The 21,104-nt window shown below is 38.1% G+C and overlaps 1 protein-coding gene across 5 annotated transcripts in view; it reads right to left on the bottom strand.

The window, feature by feature from the left end:
* Positions 1-21,104, bottom strand: part of ARHGAP18 (Rho GTPase activating protein 18) — a 194,820-nt gene that overhangs the window by 26,336 nt on the left and 147,380 nt on the right. For 4 of the 5 annotated variants that reach the window (XM_053904497.1, XM_053904498.1, XM_019438952.2 and 1 more), the window contains 4 exons: positions 11,434-11,599; positions 8,777-8,868; positions 4,174-4,251; positions 320-479 (listed from right to left, as the gene is read on the bottom strand). In XM_053904497.1, coding sequence (XP_053760472.1) covers positions 320-479; positions 4,174-4,251; positions 8,777-8,868; positions 11,434-11,599 — 496 coding nt within the window. The remainder of the gene's footprint in view (positions 1-319; positions 480-4,173; positions 4,252-8,776; positions 8,869-11,433; positions 11,600-21,104) is intronic. The other variant, XM_053904499.1, reaches the window with a different exon arrangement.

Raw genomic sequence — 21,104 nt, 5'->3', positions numbered from 1 at the left:
GTATCAGATTTTACGTGACTCGTTCTATTATAAAAGAAATGTGAAGTTCCAGGTTTTAACGAGAAAATATGTTGTATTGCTTGATGGGCATGCAATTAATCTGTACCTGAAGAGAACATTCTGTTAACCGTTTACTCAGAGACGCGTATTTCTAAAGGAAAAGGAAAACAATGTGTGGCATTCAAGCATCCGTTGACAGTGAGTCAATTTGTCTACCCAAATATATCTGGTTACATCCTTTGGGATGCAAAGTGTCATTAAAACAATTAATATGGATGGCAGCAGGACAAGGACTGCTCCAGAGAGAGATGGCACTTACTCTGGACAGCTTGAAAGGCTTTCAGATACTCTACACTCAGCAGCGGCTGGGGCAGCTCCCGGATGAACAGCTTCAGCAGGCTGGCCGCGTCATGCTGCTTGACACTTTCCCAATTAAACGTCCCTTCGTAAAACTTTGCTTCTAGTTCTTGGCAAAGATTCTGAAAGGCAGAAGAAGAAGAAGAAAAAAAAAAGCTACAGTAAGTGTATTTTTTTTTCCTGCTGAAAGTGTGGTCCACTTCCCACTTTACAAGAGATTGTACTCTCTCGAAAGAATCTGAAAGTACTTCTCTGTCACTCAGAAAAATACTACTCCGCCAAGCATACTTTTCCAATGAAACATTATACCCATGGCCCCCCAAATCCAAAAATTGTATACATTCTCCTGGATATGCAACAGACCCTAAGCAGTAAAGGTTTAATTAAAAGATTAGTTAAGGGGCACCTGGGTGGCTCAGGTCATGATCGCAAGTTCGGGAGTTCGAGCCCCCCCAACGGGCTCTCTGCTGTCAGCGTGGAGCCCACTTCGGATCCTCTGTTATCTCTGCCGCTCCCCATTCATATGAACTCTCTTTTTCCCAAAACTAAACATTAAAAAATTTTTTTATTAAAAAAAAAAAAAAGATTAGTGGAAATAGTCTTTCCATCTGGGGGGCTTTACGTTAATTTTTCACTCAATTTTTAAAAACTCATTTTTATCAAGTCTGTTTTAAATTATTTAGAAGTACATTACATCACAAAATATATAATCAATCTTGGGGCTGTAAGCAGAAGGCTACCTCTGATTAGTCACCTCTAGGAAATGGAAAACCAAATTCTACAGCAAATGAGGCCTGAAAATACATCAATATACCTGTCTTGGTATATTGGCTTACTTATGGTAAGCCGTAAGTGACACAGCCATCCTGCTGTTAGCTGTGGAAAACAGTCGGAGTCCATGCAAAATTAGAAATACCAAGTTCATTTACCTCAAGGACTCCATAAGATTTGCCAAATTATTAGTAATCAATTTAGTTTCATAATCACTATTTTCTACATGCATTTCACTGTGGCATAAATCTTATTATGTTGGAAATCCTTCCAAGTTTCTGTCACGTCCTTGATTATTTTAAACTGTTCTCCCAAAGAATATTCTTCATTTTTCTTGTGAGGTGAATTTAGTCCGCTTTCTCTTCCCAACATAACTCTGCCCTCTACTTATTTTTGTAATTGGTGAAATACATAAAGGTGAGCCTAGAAATGGGGAGGAGGGGAAAGAGAGGCAAAGGGAGAGAGGAAGGGAAGGAGGGAAGGAGGGAAGGAGGGAAGGAGGGAAGGAGGGAAGGAGAGAAGAAGGAAGGAAGAGGAAGAGGGAGACGGAAGTAGGAGAGGGGGAGGGGGAAGGGAGAGGAAAAAGGAGGGGGGAGGACTGAGAGGGAGGGGGAAGGGCTGGGGGGAGTAGGCAGAAGAGTATAAAGAATTTGGTGGGGCTGGGGAGAAAGACAACCAAAAACTTTGCATATTATCTTTAAATTATTTATAATGGACCAGCTGCTGCATAATTTGGGATGTGACAATAGGCTGGGTTGAAGAGTTGAGCCAAATGAATCCACTTAATTGACCTTCTTAGAAATTACATTTCTAAGAGCTGGTCTGCCAGCCCTCCAGTCAAAAATGTAAAACATGCATTCTGTTCACTACCCTATACTCAAGGAAATGTGTTTACAACTCTTAGGAGTTGGCCATCACATTGTGCTAATTAGTGAACTGAGAAGCGGTATTCTTGCCAATGTGGGTAATCTGAAGTCATGCTACCTGTTTCTGAGGGATTCTTTCTCTGTAAGAGGACATGCTTCTCAACAGAACTTATCTCAGAATCACACACACTATCCATGTTTGACTGTTGGTATTAAAACAAACAAACAAACAAACAAACAAGCAAACAAACAATGGCACCTAATCAAACTTACACGGACCCCAAAGCAGTTTCAGGGACTTCTGTGAACCAGACACCAAACCCACGGGACACAAGCTGAATGAAATTTTTGAGCAGGGTATACGTATCAGGTTACTCGAATCTGATTAAACTGAGATCACCCTATGCAGTAAGAGCCAAGTAGGCCGAAACTAGCATCCTACATTGAGGAAGCTTATCAAAATAAGCAGATGATGTGAACCGTGCAAGGTATGAATACTAATTCCAGTCCTGGCAGTCCCACAGCCTCAGTCACAGGCAAAGAGCACGTGCGCCCACCAAGAGTCGTTTCTCCCTGATTCAGTTCTAAAAATGTCCGATAGAATAGGTCTTGAGGAAACGAAGAGAAAATCTCTCTTCTCCCTATCCTGTTTTCTCTTGGATTTGCAAATTCTGGAAGACTTGTGCTCTTCTCAGGTGAGAGCCAAAGCTGACTTTGGAGGCGAGGGAGAGGAGACTGCGAGTGGCTGCTAACCAAAACCTCTTCCTAGACACGTTTCCCAGATAGAGCCACAATTTCAAGCATGAGGCCCCTGTAAAATGCAATTCCCCTGGGACGCTGATGTACTATGCCTCATCTGCAGGGTGAGTCCATCTTTACTATGCATTTACTGGATGCTTTATCCCCAGAGCAGGAGCTGGGGGACAGGGAGAAAGGCGGAAGATACACAGCATCCCAAGAGAGTGGGAACAAAATGCCATCTTGCCAGAAAAGGTGACAGGGGGAGGGAGGAAGGGCAAGTCTGGGAATCACCTCCTCTCTTTCACAAGCCAGGCTTGGGCTACCTGGCATCCAGTGAGACAGGAAGTATGAAAGTCAGGATAGCAGTGGGGCAGAGTCTCATTCTGTCAGCTCCCAAAGACTCCTGTATGGGGACTATTGTCATGTCTCCTACTCTGCTCCCCTGCTGGAGTTTATCATCCTGACTTTTTAATCTTTTTTTTACGTTTATTTTATTTTTGAGAGAGAGAGAGAGAGAGAGCGTGCACAAGTCGGGGAGGGGGACAGAGAGAGAGGGAAACACAGAACCTGAGCTGTTAGCAAGGAGCCTGACGCGGGGCTCGAACCCACGAACCATGAGATCATGACCTGAGCCGAAGTGGGACGCTTAACCGACTGGGCCACTCAGGCGCCCATCCTGACTTTTTTCAATTGCTATTACTCATGCTGACTAAATCCACCACCAGTCCCCCTATTGATACTTTGACACATCATGTTCTCTTTTCCTGAGAAGGATGAAACTACTCGTGTCTTTTTGCTTGTTATGCTTTTGTGCCTATTCTAGGCTTGCACGGCAAAGACATTAAAATCATTTGCTTCTTTATTTATCATGGTATTATTACAGCTAATGTGATTCTGAAGAGAAATCAAAACCTATAAAAATCAGCAGAGACTACATAAAACCAAATATAAACTGAATGTTCAGAAAACAGAAAACTAAATACAAACTGAATGTGAAGGGTCACCTGGGTGGCTCAGTCAGTTAAGCATCCTACCCCTGGTTTCAGCTTAGGTCCCGATCTTACGGTTTGTGGGAGCGAGTCCCAAGTCAGGCTCTGCGCTGACAGCGTGGAGCCTGCTTGGGATTCTGTCTCCCTTCCTTTTCGTCCCTCCGCTGCTCAAGCTCTCTCTCTCTCAATATGAATAAATAAACTTAAAAAAAATTAAGCGGTTTTATCGTTATACATGGGAAGAAGAAGGGGTGGGGAAGACAAGTTACCTTTTAAAAGGCCAAAGCTGTCTGTGCTGACAGCTTAGAGCCCGGAGCCTGCTTTGGATTCTGGGTCTCCCTCTTTCTCGGCTCCTCCCCGCCCCCCTCAAAAATAAACATACATTTAAAGCATTTAAAAGTAAAATGGCAAAGCAGAATTAAACAACGTTGGTGGAACTCAGAGATCACCTTGATCCTAATGGCAGCTCCGGGTATTCTTAAGAGACCTTCAGTTTCCAAGCCTCCCTCTTCAATCCGAGAAATCAGCTGTGTAGAAACAGAAGAACATTCTGACTTGGGTATTCTTGAGAGGTACGATTCCAAATTTAAGATCTGCTTCACATATAAATACATGCAAGCTGACGTGTAAACTGGATTTCACCAAGTTTTGAATGCTATGGCGCTAGCCCTACCCTGCAAACCAGGGAAGCCCCGAAACTTTACTTACAAATTAGAAAAAGTTGGGTTTTATTCTCCTTTATTACAGCAGTGTATAATTTCACACAACAGCTGTCATACCCTAAACAAATGGAGACTGAAGATGTTCATTGTTTAAAAGCAACTGAGACCATCCATTTCTTCCACTTTTCCAGAAATGTATGTTCTGCATTCAAATAAATCTAGGAAATTCCAGTACTTGCACATTTACATCTCATTTTTGGTTTGTTTGAAATAATTATTTATGGTATGAAGAAAAAAAAAAACGGTTTGTGAATATTCATTTTTAAGCTTTTAAGCTTTTGGTGGTAAACCTAAGTAAAAAACAGTTCTTGTATAGGGTTTTTAAATCGTACCTGATACCCAGTGAATACATACAGGTCTGTCTCCAGAACCGCATTAAAGTAACAAAGATTTTTTTTTTTAAATAATGCCAAAACCTACAAGATTAAGGCAAATGGAGAAATTACAATGGCATACTGTTGGAAGCTTAGGAAGATGATTAAAAAAAAAAGTGCTTAGTTTCTTGGCAGAGTGATCTTCCAATTGAAATATGTATTCCCTGGGCAGTGCCCAAAGGCTTTATAGGGGGTACTCTGCTATTTTAAGGAAATCCATTTCCTTGTCCTCAGGTTAAATATAAGGCAATTACTAGTATCAGATAGGTTTTCCTTCCTACCACCCACCCCTTTTCACAAGTCTTATAACTTCACAAAAGACAGACCTACTCTTCACTCATCCCCAAACTTACTAAAATCTCTCTGCACACCCTAAGACATAAATAAAATCTTCCAGAGTGCCAAAGAATGTAAATTTTTATCTTTTTTTTTTCCCCCAGAGAAATCTCCTTTAATGATTTACCAAGGCTCTATAAACTGCACGAAGCTTACTGCTTCTCCCTTGCTTACACAAGTGTCTACTAGGAGCAAAGCATGAGATCATAAAATGAGGTCTCCTGACCTTTGTCTAGATGTCCTGAAATCAGATATATTGTACTGTGTAGACACTGGAAGAGAGGTAATTTTTCTTTAATGACCTCACTTCTTCTATCCCTGGATTATGGCCAAAGAATGCACTGATCTTGGGGGAGTCAGGTAAGAATAAAGCAAAGAGTAGTCTCAAAATTCTCCTAAGGATTTATTATCAGCTGAAGAAAGAACCATCCTTGACCAGTCAAAGCAGTACACGATTTTTAAAAATTCAACTGGAATGTTTTCCAAGATCACATTTTTCAATTACGTTAGATAGTAAACCCACAGCAAACCTTTACATGAATTATCTCAGATGAGAAGGGCATTATTCAATAAAGGATTTAAAACCAAATTTATCAAATAAGACCATGCAAAATTTATTCACTGTTCAAGCAATTTTCATTTTTATTTCATCTTCTAAAATGTTTAAAATGTTCTAGTGGCAAAAAATAAAATTCTGTGCTAGCTGCTACAGCAAATTAGTTCCTAGCAGTAATATATGCCTTCCGTTTTCATTAAATACACAGGAAAAATGGATAATTTCTAAATAATTGACAATAAGTCTTGAATTTTTATATTTAAGCTCTTTTCATTATTCTCTAACATGAAAGAGCAGCATTCAATAGAGATATGCGTATATATTGCCTCAAAGAATGCCATGTGTTTTTTTCATATTTCTCTCTTTAAAAGTAACATTTTTATGGGGCACCTGGGTGCTCAGTTAAGCATCCGACTTCAGCTCAGGTCATGATCTCACACTTTGTGAGCTCAAGCCCCGCGTCGGGCTCCGTGCTGACAGCTCAGAGCTTGCAGCCTGTTTAGAATTCTGTGTCTTCTTCTCTCTCTTCCCCTTTCCTGCTCACGCTCTCTCTCTCAAAAATAAACATTAAACATTTTTTAAAAAATAACTTTTTAGCTACCACATTATATAGCATTGTCAAAATATAAATAATATTCTATAGCACTTTTACTTTCAAGACTTAAAAATGAAAAATAACTATATTGATCTATATTTTAATCAGGCTGCTTTTTAGTAATTTATCCTACAAGAGACATTACATAATTTATCAATAATGTTCATACTATTTCCCAAGAGGGATTACATACTTACACAAATTTATGAATTGAAAATGAAGTCAGAAGTTTTTGACACAAAGTATCTTTGATTTGGCAGATTCCTGTGACAGTGAGAATTTGCCAGTTTGTCAGAATTTTTCTATAGATAAAAATTAAGAATATTTCTATTTCCCTAACTCTTTCCGAGACTACAGTTTAAACAATGTGTCTCTGAGCAAAAACAAAACAAAACTAACAAGAAAACAACAGATATGATTCACGGATATTAGCTAAGCTTTGTTAAAGCCCTTTTTGGGGTATAATTCTTAATAAATAAAAAAGTATAATCCTCTAAAAATTGGTAATAAATCTTTTTTTGCAAATCAGTGACTTCCAATTCTTTCCTTTGTACAAAATGGAGGAAATACCTAATTGGGGTGAGAGTTGATCACTCAAAAAATATTTTTCAGTGACAGATGACTGTATTTTTTGTGCTTATAATTCAGAGGGGATGCAAGTAGAGGAGTTTTATCTAAGAGTAAACTCTTTATACCCTTATTTTTTATGTGAACAAAAAGACTTTAAGGCTATTATCTAACAACTTCAAACTGGTTGGCAGCCTGAGTCTTCAGAATGTTGAAATGAGTGACAGAAATGTAAAATAATAAATGAGAAAACAATTCCAAGAGAAAATCACAGGGGACTGCATTCAATCCTCAGCCTGATCAGGAGACAATTTCCGAATTTCTGCGGGGACCAAAGCTTACTCTTCACTAGTATGATGGTGAATTTGATAAAAGTCCAGCATGACTCATCATTGGTTATTTGGTCAAACACCAGCCTAGATGTTACTGTGAAGGTATTTTTTTACGATGTAATTAACACTTAAATCAGTACATTCTGAGTAAAGCAAATGACTCTACATAACGTGGGTGGGCTTCATCCAGTCAGTTGGCAGCCTCAGCAGTAAAGACTGAGGTTTCCCAAAGAAGAGGCAATCCTGCCTCAAGACTACAACATGGAAAGCCTACAGGAGTTTCCAACCTGCAGGTTTTGGGCTCAACGCTCCCATTATCACCTCTGGCCAAGTTTCCAGACTCTGGACTGCTCTATTTCAGATGTGCCGTTCCCACAATGGCATAAGCCAATTCTTTAAAAGAAATCTCTCTGTACAAACATGCATACACACACAACACCTTATCGGTTCTGTTTCTCTGGAGAACCCGTATCCACTTGGAAAGGATGCTGCTGAGATCCTTGCTCCATACAGTCATCTGTGGTGGTAACGTGCACCTTTTACTTAAACTGATGTGAATACATGGCCCACATTTGTTAGCATCTCCAGCTAATCACAGGCACAGTTGACAACTATCCACACAGATACAAGGTCTACAGGCAGGGACTGGCAGAGGCTGATGAGTAGAACACACGGCGTGGAGCAAAGATCATTAGGAGAAACAATGAGATACAGGTTTGGGTGTAATGGTGAACATGAGGAATAACGCAATCAGAGGTTAGTAGCTAAGACGGCTAATGACTGGTTTGGAAGAGCAGAAGAATCCGTGCCAAGGAGACTAAGCTTTACTACTGAATGAGTTTGTTGAGCCAGCCAATTGTGAAAGTTCCCACTGCCACTCTTGCTCTCCCCAGAGCTTTCAGAAATTGTGATGTGCTGGAAAAAATCTACAGCTTGGGTCGTCCATAACTGATCTGACCTACCTTCCTTGCTGTAGCATTCCTGACTTTTATCACCTAGAATCTGGGTTTCTGAACAATGATGGCTCAGAGATTAGACTGAAATTTTTATATTGCCATAGATCCTCCCCTTATGAATAACTGAGTGTGGATCATACCGGTGACTTGATAGTTTAGCAATCACTTTCTAATTCTACTTTATGGTTTCTTTGCCTACTTTGGAAGTAGGCACTAGTAAATTAAATTGGACATCCTCACTGTAAATAGGAAAGCTTGGGAAATACATACAGGCATGAAATATTCATGAGGATACAATTCCCTAGAAACTTATAAGCAGTTCCCACTCCTGTGTATTATAGAATTGAAATCTCAATTATACCAAGCTAGCTAATATAAGACAGGAAAATGATGCCAGGTAATCACAGTTATAGTAATAACACAGAAAACATCACCATGAAATAAAAATTATGAGCCCTTGAAACAAATTTGTTTCCTGAATAGAAAAATCAAAGTACAAAATAAAAGAGCACATCAATTGGAAAATGAGATTATAATATTATGAATGCCAAGGAAAAAAACTTCGATTAGTTCGAGTATGTTCTCTCTATGCTGACCCATGTAGGCTTACTTACTTTTTGAAATATCAAGGGTATTCGAGTTCCTGGTACTTTCCTCTGATCTTGTTCTAACAATAGTGTCAATGGAATACAAAAAAGACCAGAATCTGCAACAAAAAATAAAATGTCTTAATTTCCGTCAATCTACAAAATATTAATGCAAAAATATTACGTCAACAGATTTCTGATGTAGTCATTCAAACACACAACTATTTATTGAGGACTTCTAAGTGAATGACATTACCTAGCCATTACGTATACACATCTCAATAAGAAAATCTTGACCCTGTCTTATATAGGAATCTAACAAGGAAAGACAACTAAGCAAATGATTGCAAATAATCATTAACATAATTAGAAAGCTCTAGGGATGCCTGGGTGGGTCAGTCCGTTAAGCATCCGACTCTTGATTTCGGCTCAGGTTATGATCTCGCGGTTCAGGAGATTGAGCCCTGTGACAGCCTCACGCTGACAGCACGCAGCCTGCTTGGGACTCTCTCCCTCTCTCTCCACCCCTCCCCTACTCGGGCACGCATGTGCGCACGTGTTCTCTTTCTCTCTCAAAATAGACAAACATTAAAAAAATAATAATTAGAAAAGTGTAAACTACCAGATAAGAGAAATAGTGCTATAGGAGTATGTAAAATATGCAAATAATTTACTAAAGGTAATCAAAAGTTCTGGTTAAAGCAAACATTACTCATCTCTTTCATACTTAATTGACATCTAACATCCTACAATACAGAAAAATATAAATTCTTGCTTTTTGAGAAATCAGCCAACATTATGATCTTGTTCTACAAATGCTTTTCTTTGGAAAATATAGATATTTGGTAGTCTTAAATTGAAATTCATAGTTTTATATATTTGGGAATAACTCCCCACGAAATGAAAGGCAACAATTTATAATTTCTCTAAATTAAAATCATATGCATTCAGTCTGGTGTGAGCATAACTTCTGCCTAGCACCTCGTACCCCACCCCCATCACTGAATGTACAGTTAGCACAGAAGTGTGACACACATCATCAGGGGAGATATAAATCATTTGTGAACAAGGAAAGGGGGGGGGGTTGTACTGTGGAATGAGGACACTGAAAACTGACTCTCTATAGAGATGCCACTCAAAAGAATACCAGTAACCCAAAAAATAATTTCTAGTTTAGGAATTAAGAAAAAATGTAATCTTCAAAAATGTCAGGAGTCCAGTTTGGGAGATAAATCTATTAGATAAGATACAAAAATATTTAAGAAACAGAAAGAAAATCTATTCTGTTAATAGTTAACGCTCTTAATGAGAATGGCTTATTATTTCTCTCTCTGTTAGAAAGCAATTCTCAAACATAAAAAAGCCTCTCTAAGCCATTTTAAAAGTCCTGAGTACTGACTCACAGCTATTTAAATTATATTTCTATTTTATAGTTGGAAAAGGCTTTGTGACAAGTTTCTGAAAAAACAACTAAAGTCTTTCATTATCTATAATGGACTTGTGGAAAATCAGAAGCACCATTTAACTCAGAAATTCACCATCTCAAGCCTTAAGCTAAAACACTCAGAGGAACTGAGCACAGAATGAGGTCTTCTGGGGCCCAGCATGGGAGAAAGGACCTTGAGGGTAGATATACTTCATTCCTACAGAGAAACTGCCTCTAAAACTTAAATCAGGGAAATACGTGTCTTTATTAATGTTACCATAGTAACTCAATAATCCTAATTCTTGGTATCTCTTTAAGGGAGCACTTAAAGAAGAGGTCAGAGATTCCTAAACAGTTAAACTTTGGCAATAGAGAATTATCTGGATTTCCAGACCAAGAATTGAGAAGATGTCTGTTCTCTATCATATCATAAAAAATAAAGTCTGTTTATATAATGGGTAAAGCAAGTTGCTTACAAAAGAAAAACACATATCCACGATGAGTATAGTTTGGTGGTGTTATGGCCACAATGGCATTATTTTCTTAATATTAAGCGAAGAATGTTTTTTGCAAAATAGTTAAAAGTAGAATGTAAATGAGCAAAGAGACAGGCTACTAACCACCCTATGTATTTCCCATCAAATAAATAAGCAAAAGCAATCGATCAACTACCTTCAAGTTATTTTTCAAGATCTGATTTTGGAAATAAAGTAGTTTATGTACCCAATGTATTTTTTTTTTTTTTTTTTTTTTTTTTTAATTTATTTTTGGCACAGAGAGAGACAGAGCATGAATGGGGGAGGGGCAGAGAGAGAGGGAGACACAGAATCGGAAACAGGCTCCAGGCTCTGAGCCATCAGCCCAGAGCCTGACGCGGGGCTCGAACTCACGGACCGCGAGATCGTGACCTGGCTGAAGTCGGACGCCTAGCCGACTGCGCCACCCAGGCGCCCCCCCAATGTACTTTTTAAACATACTATTTTCAAAGGAAAGAACATTTGCGGAAAGATTCCTTAACTTAGGATTTCCTTCAAAGGTAATTAAGTATTTTATTACCTCTTTATTTTCTATAGGCCGGGAGAACGGTGTATGTTTATCAAGTTTCAAGATTTTTGAAAACAAAGTTTTAGAATCTGAACTTCAGATGTATTCAAGTGTCAGTTTACTTTGTAGATGTTTCCCCCTCTAAGAATACCACTCAAAAGCTCATCTTTGCTACTTCTAAAGTAAATCTAACTGTTCTTTATTTCAAAATTACCTTTTGTTTTGATTTTCACAGCTTTTTGTTGCTTCAGTTCAACACCCAATACATCGTAGAGGGCAGTCAGCTCAATTAGGGCTAAATGGCAAACCTTCTTCATGTCCTGGGGTGCCAGGTCACCAATCTTGGTGGTACCCGTTTTGTCTTTTGGCAGTCTGAAATTCTAAAATAAGTACCATTAATAAAGGTTTATAATATCTAGCCCTTATAGTCAAAGACGACTAAACTGTAACTATACAAAGAGGCTATACTCAAAGTAGTGACAATGAAAGCTATGGCAGAATTTCTATAGTCAGGATGAAGAGCCATCTTGTCATGAGGATGGTCCTCAAACCTATAGCGAGTCAGTATGTGAGGTACGACAGACGATGCGACCAGACTATGTACTAGGAGTACTAATCCTCGTGGCAAAGAGGACAAAAGAGATGGTAAAACTGAAAAAGAACTCTAGTTATTGACTTTCAAGAACCAAGGAAGATTAGAAAACCAACCATGAGTAGGAGGAGGAGGAGGAGGAGGAGGAAGAAAAAGAGGAATAGAGCCATGAGTGAGTGCTTACAATGTACGAGGTACCCTTTACCTACATTCTGTCATGTGTATTATAGGTATGATGATGTGAAATAAATAATATTTATAATACATATAAAAATATTGTGATAAAAACCCAGATAAGGTAGGTACAGAAGGGCTGTAGAGCACTGGGGTGACAGGGAGAGCAGAAGGGATACTAACATAATGGACATTAAAGCCAGAATGACTACCACTCATCTAGCTACTGACTAGCCACTAACAATCTGGCAACTGCTTAACCACGGTTTCTGAAAACGGCAGAAGGGGAAGACAGTGGGGAGGAGGAGGGGAGAGGAGGCAGGACGAAGGAGGAGGACATAGGTAGAGGGGAGAGGAAGAAAAAGAGAACAGGTAGAGGGGAAAAGGAGAGAAGGAGGGGAAGAAGGCCACCTAGTTCAGTGGGCTGTGGTGGCGTTTAAATGCCTGGCACTTCCCAAGCACCTTTATATTGTCCCTATCATTATTACCTTCACCACTGAATAAATCAACTGAGACTTAGAGATACTACTATCACAGGCAAGTAAGTGGTGTTTTGTTGTTTCCTGCCTTTCCCAAATATTATCTACGGCCTATTCAGCCACTTTTAATATTAAATGCATTAAATATAAGAAAGCACAAGTAAAAACATGAATTTCTCTAACATATTTAAGACAAATTTTATTCCTACTGTATTTATGGATTACTAAAAACTATGATCATTCTTTGATGGTTTGATTAAAAAAGGTTATAAAGGGTATATCTTTAGGGTTTATTCTTCACTTCCTCAGTTAACGGCCAAGGATGTTCAACTGTTCCCTTTTATTCCCTTTACTTTGCTCATTTTTGTACGATGTTATTAACACTTCATGGTCTAAAAACTAGTGCAAAAGACAGGTCTTAAAGCAGCAGTTCTCAAAGTAAGGTCCAGGGAACCAGGAAGTTACCGAACACTCTTTCAAGGCACCTATGAGGTCAAAACTATTTAATGAGTAATACTAAGGCATTACTTGCCTTTTTCATTCCCATTCCCTTATGATTATTCAGTGGAGTTTGCCAAAGGTGTAAGACAGGTGTTGGTGCAGCAGACTGAACACAGATATAGAGGTGAGGACCCAACTGACTTCCACTACAGTGAAACACTGGAGTAGATAAAATGTAAAACCATGGCACACTTCTTAATAATTTGTTTCAGGGGGTGACTGGGTGGCTCAGTAGAGTAAGTGTCCCACTTCGGCTCAGGCCATGATCCTGTGGTTTGTGAGTTCGAGCCCCACATCAAGCTCTGCACTAACAGTGCAGAACCTGCTTGGGATTCTCTCTCTCTCTGCCCCTCCCCCACTTGCACACGTGTGCTCTCTCTCAAAATAAACTTTAAAGAAAATCTTTTAAAAAATAATTTGTTTTAGAAAATGACGATTTTTCATAAAAATGTTATTTATGGTAACTGTAATGCTGTAAAGTGGATTAATAATTTCCAAATGTCTCAATTTTAATTTCTAATTTGGTAAATATCCATAGGTATAATAACTGATATAAACAAAATCACTACTCTCATAGTATTTGTTGTTTACTTATCAAGAAAAAGGATTCCTTAGTCTATGTATTCATGTTTCATAGACCAAGAACAGAGGTTAGCGACAAACTTCCCTGGAACTCAATCCAAAGAAATTCTTCACATTCCAAAATCACTTACGGCCATCCTCATCTCCTCAAAATCTTTCATGAAACCATAATTTCTGTAGAACTATGTGTATGCCTTCTGTCTTGGTTCAGCCACAGCATACTTCTAAGTAGCTGCAAAGTTCAGGGAGCCAACAAATGCTCCAACAATAGGAAATCACAGATTCTTAGCCAGAAGGCCACGTATCTGAGGTTTTGTCAAAGCGCTGGAAGCCATGGTAGTTATTGTCCTCAATACCAACATCCTTCCTGACTAGTGAAACAAAAGCTTTTTGAAGTCCCTCAGTACTTTTTAAGAGCCTAAAAAGGTTATAAGACCAAAATGTTGAAGTTTCACTGTCTTAAAGCATTTCCTCAAACCTACAACTTTTGGAATTGAGCAGCTAATTCCTTTCAAGCAAACTCAACTCCAAGAGAGACCTTTGTATAGTTCTTTATGAGAATATGAAATAAAACAGCAGTAGACATCATTAAATATATAGTCTAAGTGAATTTCCAGCATAAGTGTTAACGGTGCAGTGCATGGGGGCTGAGAACGTGGGGCCAAACCACAGGTGGACAATCTTGTCTCCATCACTTACTAGCTATGTGACCTCTGGCAAATTACATCACCTCTGTGTCACCTCAGCCACTTCATCTGTAAGATGGGAACAACAGAACCTACCTTACAAGGCTGTGGTGAGGATCAAATGGCCCAAGTAAAGACTCAAAAAGTGTTGCGTTATCACTACATTTCTTTCCTACAGCTTTTTCAATAAATTCAAGATTTCGTGCCTTTCCTTTTTGCCTAACTATTACTGTAAGGTAAGAGAAAACATGATAAGGCTAATACTCTTATTTGATAAATGGTTTTTTGATCCTATTCTGCAAAAAGTCACAATAGGTAGGAATTATTACAGCATATTCTAGGTGGGGACTTGAGAGTAAACATGGCCACAAAGCCCGTGCAAAAGAAGGATGCAAATTCAGATCTTCTAGATTCTAAATGCAGTAATAACCATTCTGTTCTGCTCCATTTTCTCTGTCCACCAGAGCATGTGGGGAGGAATCTAGGTGGATCGGTACTGGTATAGGACTGTGAGCCCCTCAAGGGCTCATATGGACTCATTTCCGTATCCCTACTCTACCATAGGCCTGGCACACTGCGGGGGTCCTGTCCCAGTCTGTTCAATGAATTAAGACACACACCCTACAGGGAGAAAAGCACAGAATCGAGGTCAGTGAGGTATAGGGCCACTGGCGGGATGCTCCCTCGCTGTCCCGTGATTTGTACTGAGCTTCACAAAATCACACAAAACTTGTCACATTTTCTTCAGGCCTGGCCCCAGAGTTCTGCTAATTGCATTGTTTTCTGAAGGGCTGAAACAATCTGATCTACCAACCATTTATTCTTTTTATTCAGTTCTAAACGTTTCCTTTAAATCAGTAGCTATTGATCTAATAAGCCAAACACATGTAATTTAATTATTTAAAGAACTAGCCAAGGTAAATGTTTAGAGAAACCTGAAATATGATTAGTTCAAACATTTGATTTACCTAGCAATATGTCATGAACTTGCTTTTATTTATTTATGTATTTATTTATTTATTTATCATTGTGCTTTAATGAAAGGAGTTAGTTCTTCATCCCAATGTTTAATTCATAGCAGCAGCTTTAAATATTTATGAAGTCCCCTGTCATTTTTGTTTAGTTAATAGACTGGATGGTTCAGTTCACTGGCTAAGAGCAGGCAACGCAATTTCAGCAAAAGCAAAGCTCTTTGCCTTTTGAAAAATGTGCTTCAAGAATGAAGTGAAATAAAATTTCTCAAAAATTATAAGGTCACTGGTTCTCATGTGTTACTATAAATTAATCAGGTAGCTCTCCCCGACCGCACCCCTCTTTTGCAGACCTCACAATACAAAGGGCTCCTTAGGCACTCCATCAGTAAAGATGGACTTTGATGGACTTGACTTTAATACATCAAGTCACTTCTACCTTCAACTTGGAAAGCAAGAGAATCTATTCTTACCTGGTCAATTTCCACAGATGACTTTTTTTTTTTTCCTGGTCTGCTAGGAAATACATTTCTTAACTAAGATTTTTCCATGTATAAAATGTGATTTTATTACAGCATTTCATTGTCATTTTCAGAGGATGAATATTTTTCTAGACAAATGAACTTTCAAATTTAGTTTTTTTATATTTCCTCAATTTTCAATTTTTTTTAATGTTTATTTGTTTTTGCAAAAGAGGGGGGGGGCAGAGTGTGAGCAGGGGAAGGGCAGAGAGAGAGGGGGACACAGAATTCAAAGCAGGCTCCAGGCTCCGCACAGTCAGCACAGAGCCCAACACAGAGTTTTAACTCACCAACTGTGAGACCATGATCCAAGCCAAAATCAGATTGAGCCACCCAGGCATTCCAATATTTCTTCAATTTTTTAAATGGAGACCAAATAGCCGTAATTTAACCTTTTCTTGACAATTCAGGACTATAACCCCAAACACCTATTTTTGCATTGTGGACAAGTGTGTCTGCTTTGGCTTTCAGTGTCCTCATTCAATCCTGAAACAACACCTCTTCAATGTCCTCCAGAGTTGTTCCATTCTCCAGCAAATTGCCAAGGTGGGCCTCCATGCCTAGTTTTTGGTATTTAGTATGCACGGAGCTGTGTTACCAGACAAGCAAGGTCATAATTCAGTAAGAATCCAAAGGACACTGAATAAAGACCTAAGAACTAAATACAGGCATGCATTTAGAATAGAGGCTTTACCACAGTTACACTTTTAAAACTACAGATCTTCAAAATTTCAGAATCCTTAATGTTTAGTCTCCACAGTACGCTGAAGGAGTATTATTAAATTTCTATTGTACATGATGGACCCCACAAGCCAGAATCTTATTTATAAAATATCCCAAGCTACCCTGAACAAGTTGTCAACAGCACCAATACAGAGCCACTTAAACTCACACCTGAATTAAATACACATAGACCTTCAGGGCACATAAAGTGGAGTCGACATGGTCCTTCCAGAAAAAACTTGAGCTTCAAAAATTGAGTCCCTGAAGCCAAGCCTTTGCATGCCATATATAATTTACTGTTTCCTTGTATGAAAAACAGGAATTGTAACATCTACATCATGAGATCATTTGATAAATTACAGAGCATATTTTCTGAGATACAGTGGGTACACAAAACAAAGTAGTAGCTACATTTTCAAACTGAAGCCCATGAGAGGTTATAAAACCTGATCTACAAATTTAAGAGGAGAAATCTGAATCTGCTGTGAGAGATCATAAAGAATTAACAAAGACTACCCAACGTTGTAAGAAAAAAGAAATGAATTAAAAAATGGAAGTCAACACAGAACAATGTATTACATAAAGCTTACTGCTTATTTACAGAAGCAGGGGAGCATGGAGTAGAAATGGTATTTAAGGTTTATCTGCTTAGACACCTGCCTCAGAGTGATGAATATAAATATTCATTCCATCAACCATGCTGAGGACTCGTGAAAGGCTTACATGCCCATGCCTTCTATGAGACATATGGATAAATGGGTATAAAGATGAACAGATGCATATATGCATAGATAAATACCAGATTACATTGACAATAATTATCAAAAGCATGGCATCTGAACAGCTTAAAGGATTATTTTATACATTGTATCTAATGTAAATTCACAACCAGGAAGGACTTAATAATAAAGTTAGAGACCGAACTAGACCCCAAAGGATGAGTTAAGACTTTCTTGGTAAACGGGGAACAACAAGGAGGTCCAAATAGGAAGGTCATTTTAAGCTTGGGGCACAACATGAATAAAATCAAGAGGGTAGGTAAGCAGAAATGTTAAGCAGAGAATGAAACAAGAAAGGAAGTTTTGTTTTTAAGTCTCTAAAGTAGCTATTAATTTATATTCTATTCCACTTCTGAATGAACAGCTTAGAAGTCAACAGTGACTTCATTTTTTTTTTAAATTAGACTCTACGGTGTTTTACTTAAAACCCCTTCCATCTGTTGAGATAAGGACTGCCCACTACACTGACAGTCTGGGAGTATAGGTCATCTCTTTAAGCCAAAGGATACGTACTCCTTTACTTTTCCCATCAGGTATAAAAACAGATTCTTACAAATATATGATAAAGCCTGGAAACAACTTAGATGTCCACCATTAGGGAAAAGGTTGAATAAATTTTGATGCATCTTCACAATGGAGTAGGATATAGCTATAAAAAAAGAATGAGAAACATTTCTCTATGTTACTATGGAGTGATTTCCAGAATATAATGCTAAGTCAAAAATAACAAAAATTCAGGGTTGAAAAAAGTGTGTATAGTGGGCTACCATTTATCTGAGAATAGAAGGTTAAACCATAAAGTTAAAATAAAAAAGAATTTACTTAGAAGGTAAATTTACCTGTAAGGGGACAGAGAGAATAGAATGATGGCTCAGAGACAGAAGCCAGACTTTTAATACAACTTGTTTTTAAATTTGACTTCTGGACCATGTAAATATTTTACATGCTTACAAAATGAAATTACATTTCAAAAAAGCAATCCCTAAAAATTGAAAATAAAATGAAACCATTTACTCAACCAAGTGTGCAGTTGGTGGCTTAACCATATGGAGAATAACTATCCTTTGTAACCTAAAGCACAGTAATTTTATCATTACAGTCCTTTTGGGATATACCTCAAGGATACAAACAACTGAAGAGAAGAAAAACAAGTTTAAACTGTTTCCTAGTAATCATATTGTTAATAGCAGCGTTACCATTGTTATTCTGAGAACGCTGTGCATTAACTGAGGATAAAACAAACAAGTAATTATATGTGTTCTAATTATATCACCTGCTGTATCCTGAGAACGACTATTCTCGGCATGGAAGAAAGAAGATCCACATGCACTTCTGGCCTCTGAACAGGCCTGAAGCAATGACCAACCCACAGAAAGGAACGGTCCGGGCCTGGTGTCCTGATCATAGTTACAAAAGTGTACTTCTACTAAACAGACCCAGGGTTTCTTGCAGGTAACAGAAAATTCTAGGCCTAAAGCAGAAAATATATCACATACGCAGGGGAAATTTTGTCCAGGGTCATGTCATATAGGACTACATCTAGGAGTTAAATTCTATTTTTAGAAGAAAATTAAAATACAACACATTAATTGGTCACTAGTGAAAGGTGCTAAGGAACCAAAAAAAAATGACAACTGGTCAATTAAAAGGAATCATTTTAGAAAGTTTTTCTTAAAAAAGTATTCAAGTTAATAAGTGAATAAAAGAAGAAATGAAAACATCATCCCGTAACCATTAATAAACTAATGGATCCAAGCACTGGTTAGCCGCAGCTGCTGATTTCACAAAAAGAGAAAGACTAGATATTTTGTCTCTTGATATATGATCACATATGAAGTAATCTTGATCAAAAAAAAAAAACAAAAAACAAAACCCTGAATCTGTTAAATCTATCATCAAATAATTTACAAGAACAAGAACATGAGAAATTGGAGGGGGAAAATTCTCTGTAATTTAATAACCAGGTTTCTTCAACAAATAAATTTTGAGGGAGAAAGGGAAGGAAGAAAGGATAGTGAAAAAGAAGGAGAATAATGAATGGAGAGAGAGGGAGGGATTAAAAATCTTAAAAGACATATCAACCAACTGCAATGCATAAACCTTAACTGGATCCGGAATCAAATACATTTGAAAAAACAATCATGAAATGTCTGATACAATTTGAAATTTGAACACTTACTGGATATTTAAAATTAAGAATTGTTAGCATTTTTTTAGGTACAGTAATGGTAATATGGACATGTTTATAAAAACCCCACGATTTTTTAGAACTACATATTGAAATATTTATTGATGACAAAATATTAAGAGATGTGTTTCAAAATAACACAGATGGAGCACTGGTTGGGGGTATGGATAGGTCAGGATTAGCCATGGGTTAATGAATGTTGGGGCTAGTAGGGAAGTAATAGGAAGTTCATCATATTTTTTTTTAACTTTTGCAGGTGTGAATTTCTACAAAATAAATAACTACATTTATTTTTAAAAATATAAGACATTCAGTAACAACAAGAACACTCAATACATGAAGCTTAATTTCTAAATACTATCTGCTACTAAAAGAAACCAGGGCTCCTTGAAGAAACGGAGTCTTTCAAGTCCGAGGGAAGGAAAGTACAAAGTAAGCCTGGAACATCTATCTCATACTAGAAAGCAAAGAAGTAAAAGAAATGAGGGCATGTTATTATTTTTTTTTTTAACGTTTTTTTATTTTTTATTTTTGAGACAGAGAGAGACAGAGCACGAACGGGGGAGGGGCAGAGAGAGAGGGAGACACAGAATCGGAAGCAGGCTCCAGGCTCTGAGCCATCAGCCCAGAGCCCGACGCGGGGCTCGAACTAACGGACCGCGAGATCGTGACCTGAGCTGAAGTCGGACGCTTAACCGACTGCGCCACCCAGGCGCCCCGAAATGAGGGCATGTTAAAATGACATAGGAACCAGCCTGAAGGGCTCCCACTGGTCAAATTTAGGTATATTTGAACATTAAAGGAAAAAACAACAATGATTATTTAACAATGAATTAAAAAAAAAAAAAGGAAGCCATCAGTCCATAGTGATATTCAAAAACAGAGAAAAGGGAGAGAAAGTGTTACACAAGATTGCCAACCAATCAATATGGAAGGAATTAAAAAATTAGAAAATCACCATTTCTCAAACGCTAGTTTAATTATTGTTTCAGGCAAGGATTACAAATGCATGGGGAAACTGGTGGGCGATTGGTTGTTACTGACAAATGGGATACTCACCCAGTCCCAAGCATAACAAATTAGTACTAATTGCATACAGGAAAAGGTATCTTAATACGGAGATCTGGTGAACATCTTCTTAACTAGGTGATCAAACTTCCATCACCAGTAAAGGGGCTGTGTGACAGCATGCCCCTCTTTTGCTGATGCAATCAGAGACATAAACCTCATCTTTGCAGTAGTTTGGCCAAAAAATGTTTAACTTGAATCCAGTCATGAGGAACAAAGTCAGAAATTTGATTTGGACTCTTCAAAAATATTAAAGAAAAAGCAGGGGATGTGATCTACATTCAAGGAAACCAAATGATATGATATCAAATGTAACGTACAACTCCTACTCAAATTCCAGATGGGGGTAGGGAAGGAAGAAGCTATAAAGGACAATATTATGGCAACTGGGAACATTTTAATATGACTGTTATGAAATACAATTATTGCTTTAGTGTTCAACTTAAGTATTATAGCTGTGTTGTTTTGTAGGTGTTTGTTAAGCTAAAACAAAGTGGGGGGGTGGTGCCTAGCTGGGTCAGCGGGCCAAGCATGCAACTCTTGATCTCGGGGTCATGAGTTCAAGCCCCACGTTGGGCAAAGAGCTTACTTTAAAAAAAAAAAAAAAAAAAAAAAAAAAAA

The sequence above is a fragment of the Panthera pardus genome, unplaced genomic scaffold (genome assembly GCF_024362965.1).
Source record: "Panthera pardus isolate Hobbes unplaced genomic scaffold, ASM2436296v1 HiC_scaffold_17, whole genome shotgun sequence".
Taxonomy (NCBI): domain Eukaryota; kingdom Metazoa; phylum Chordata; class Mammalia; order Carnivora; family Felidae; genus Panthera; species Panthera pardus.
This window is presented reverse-complemented; position numbering and strand designations above follow the sequence as displayed.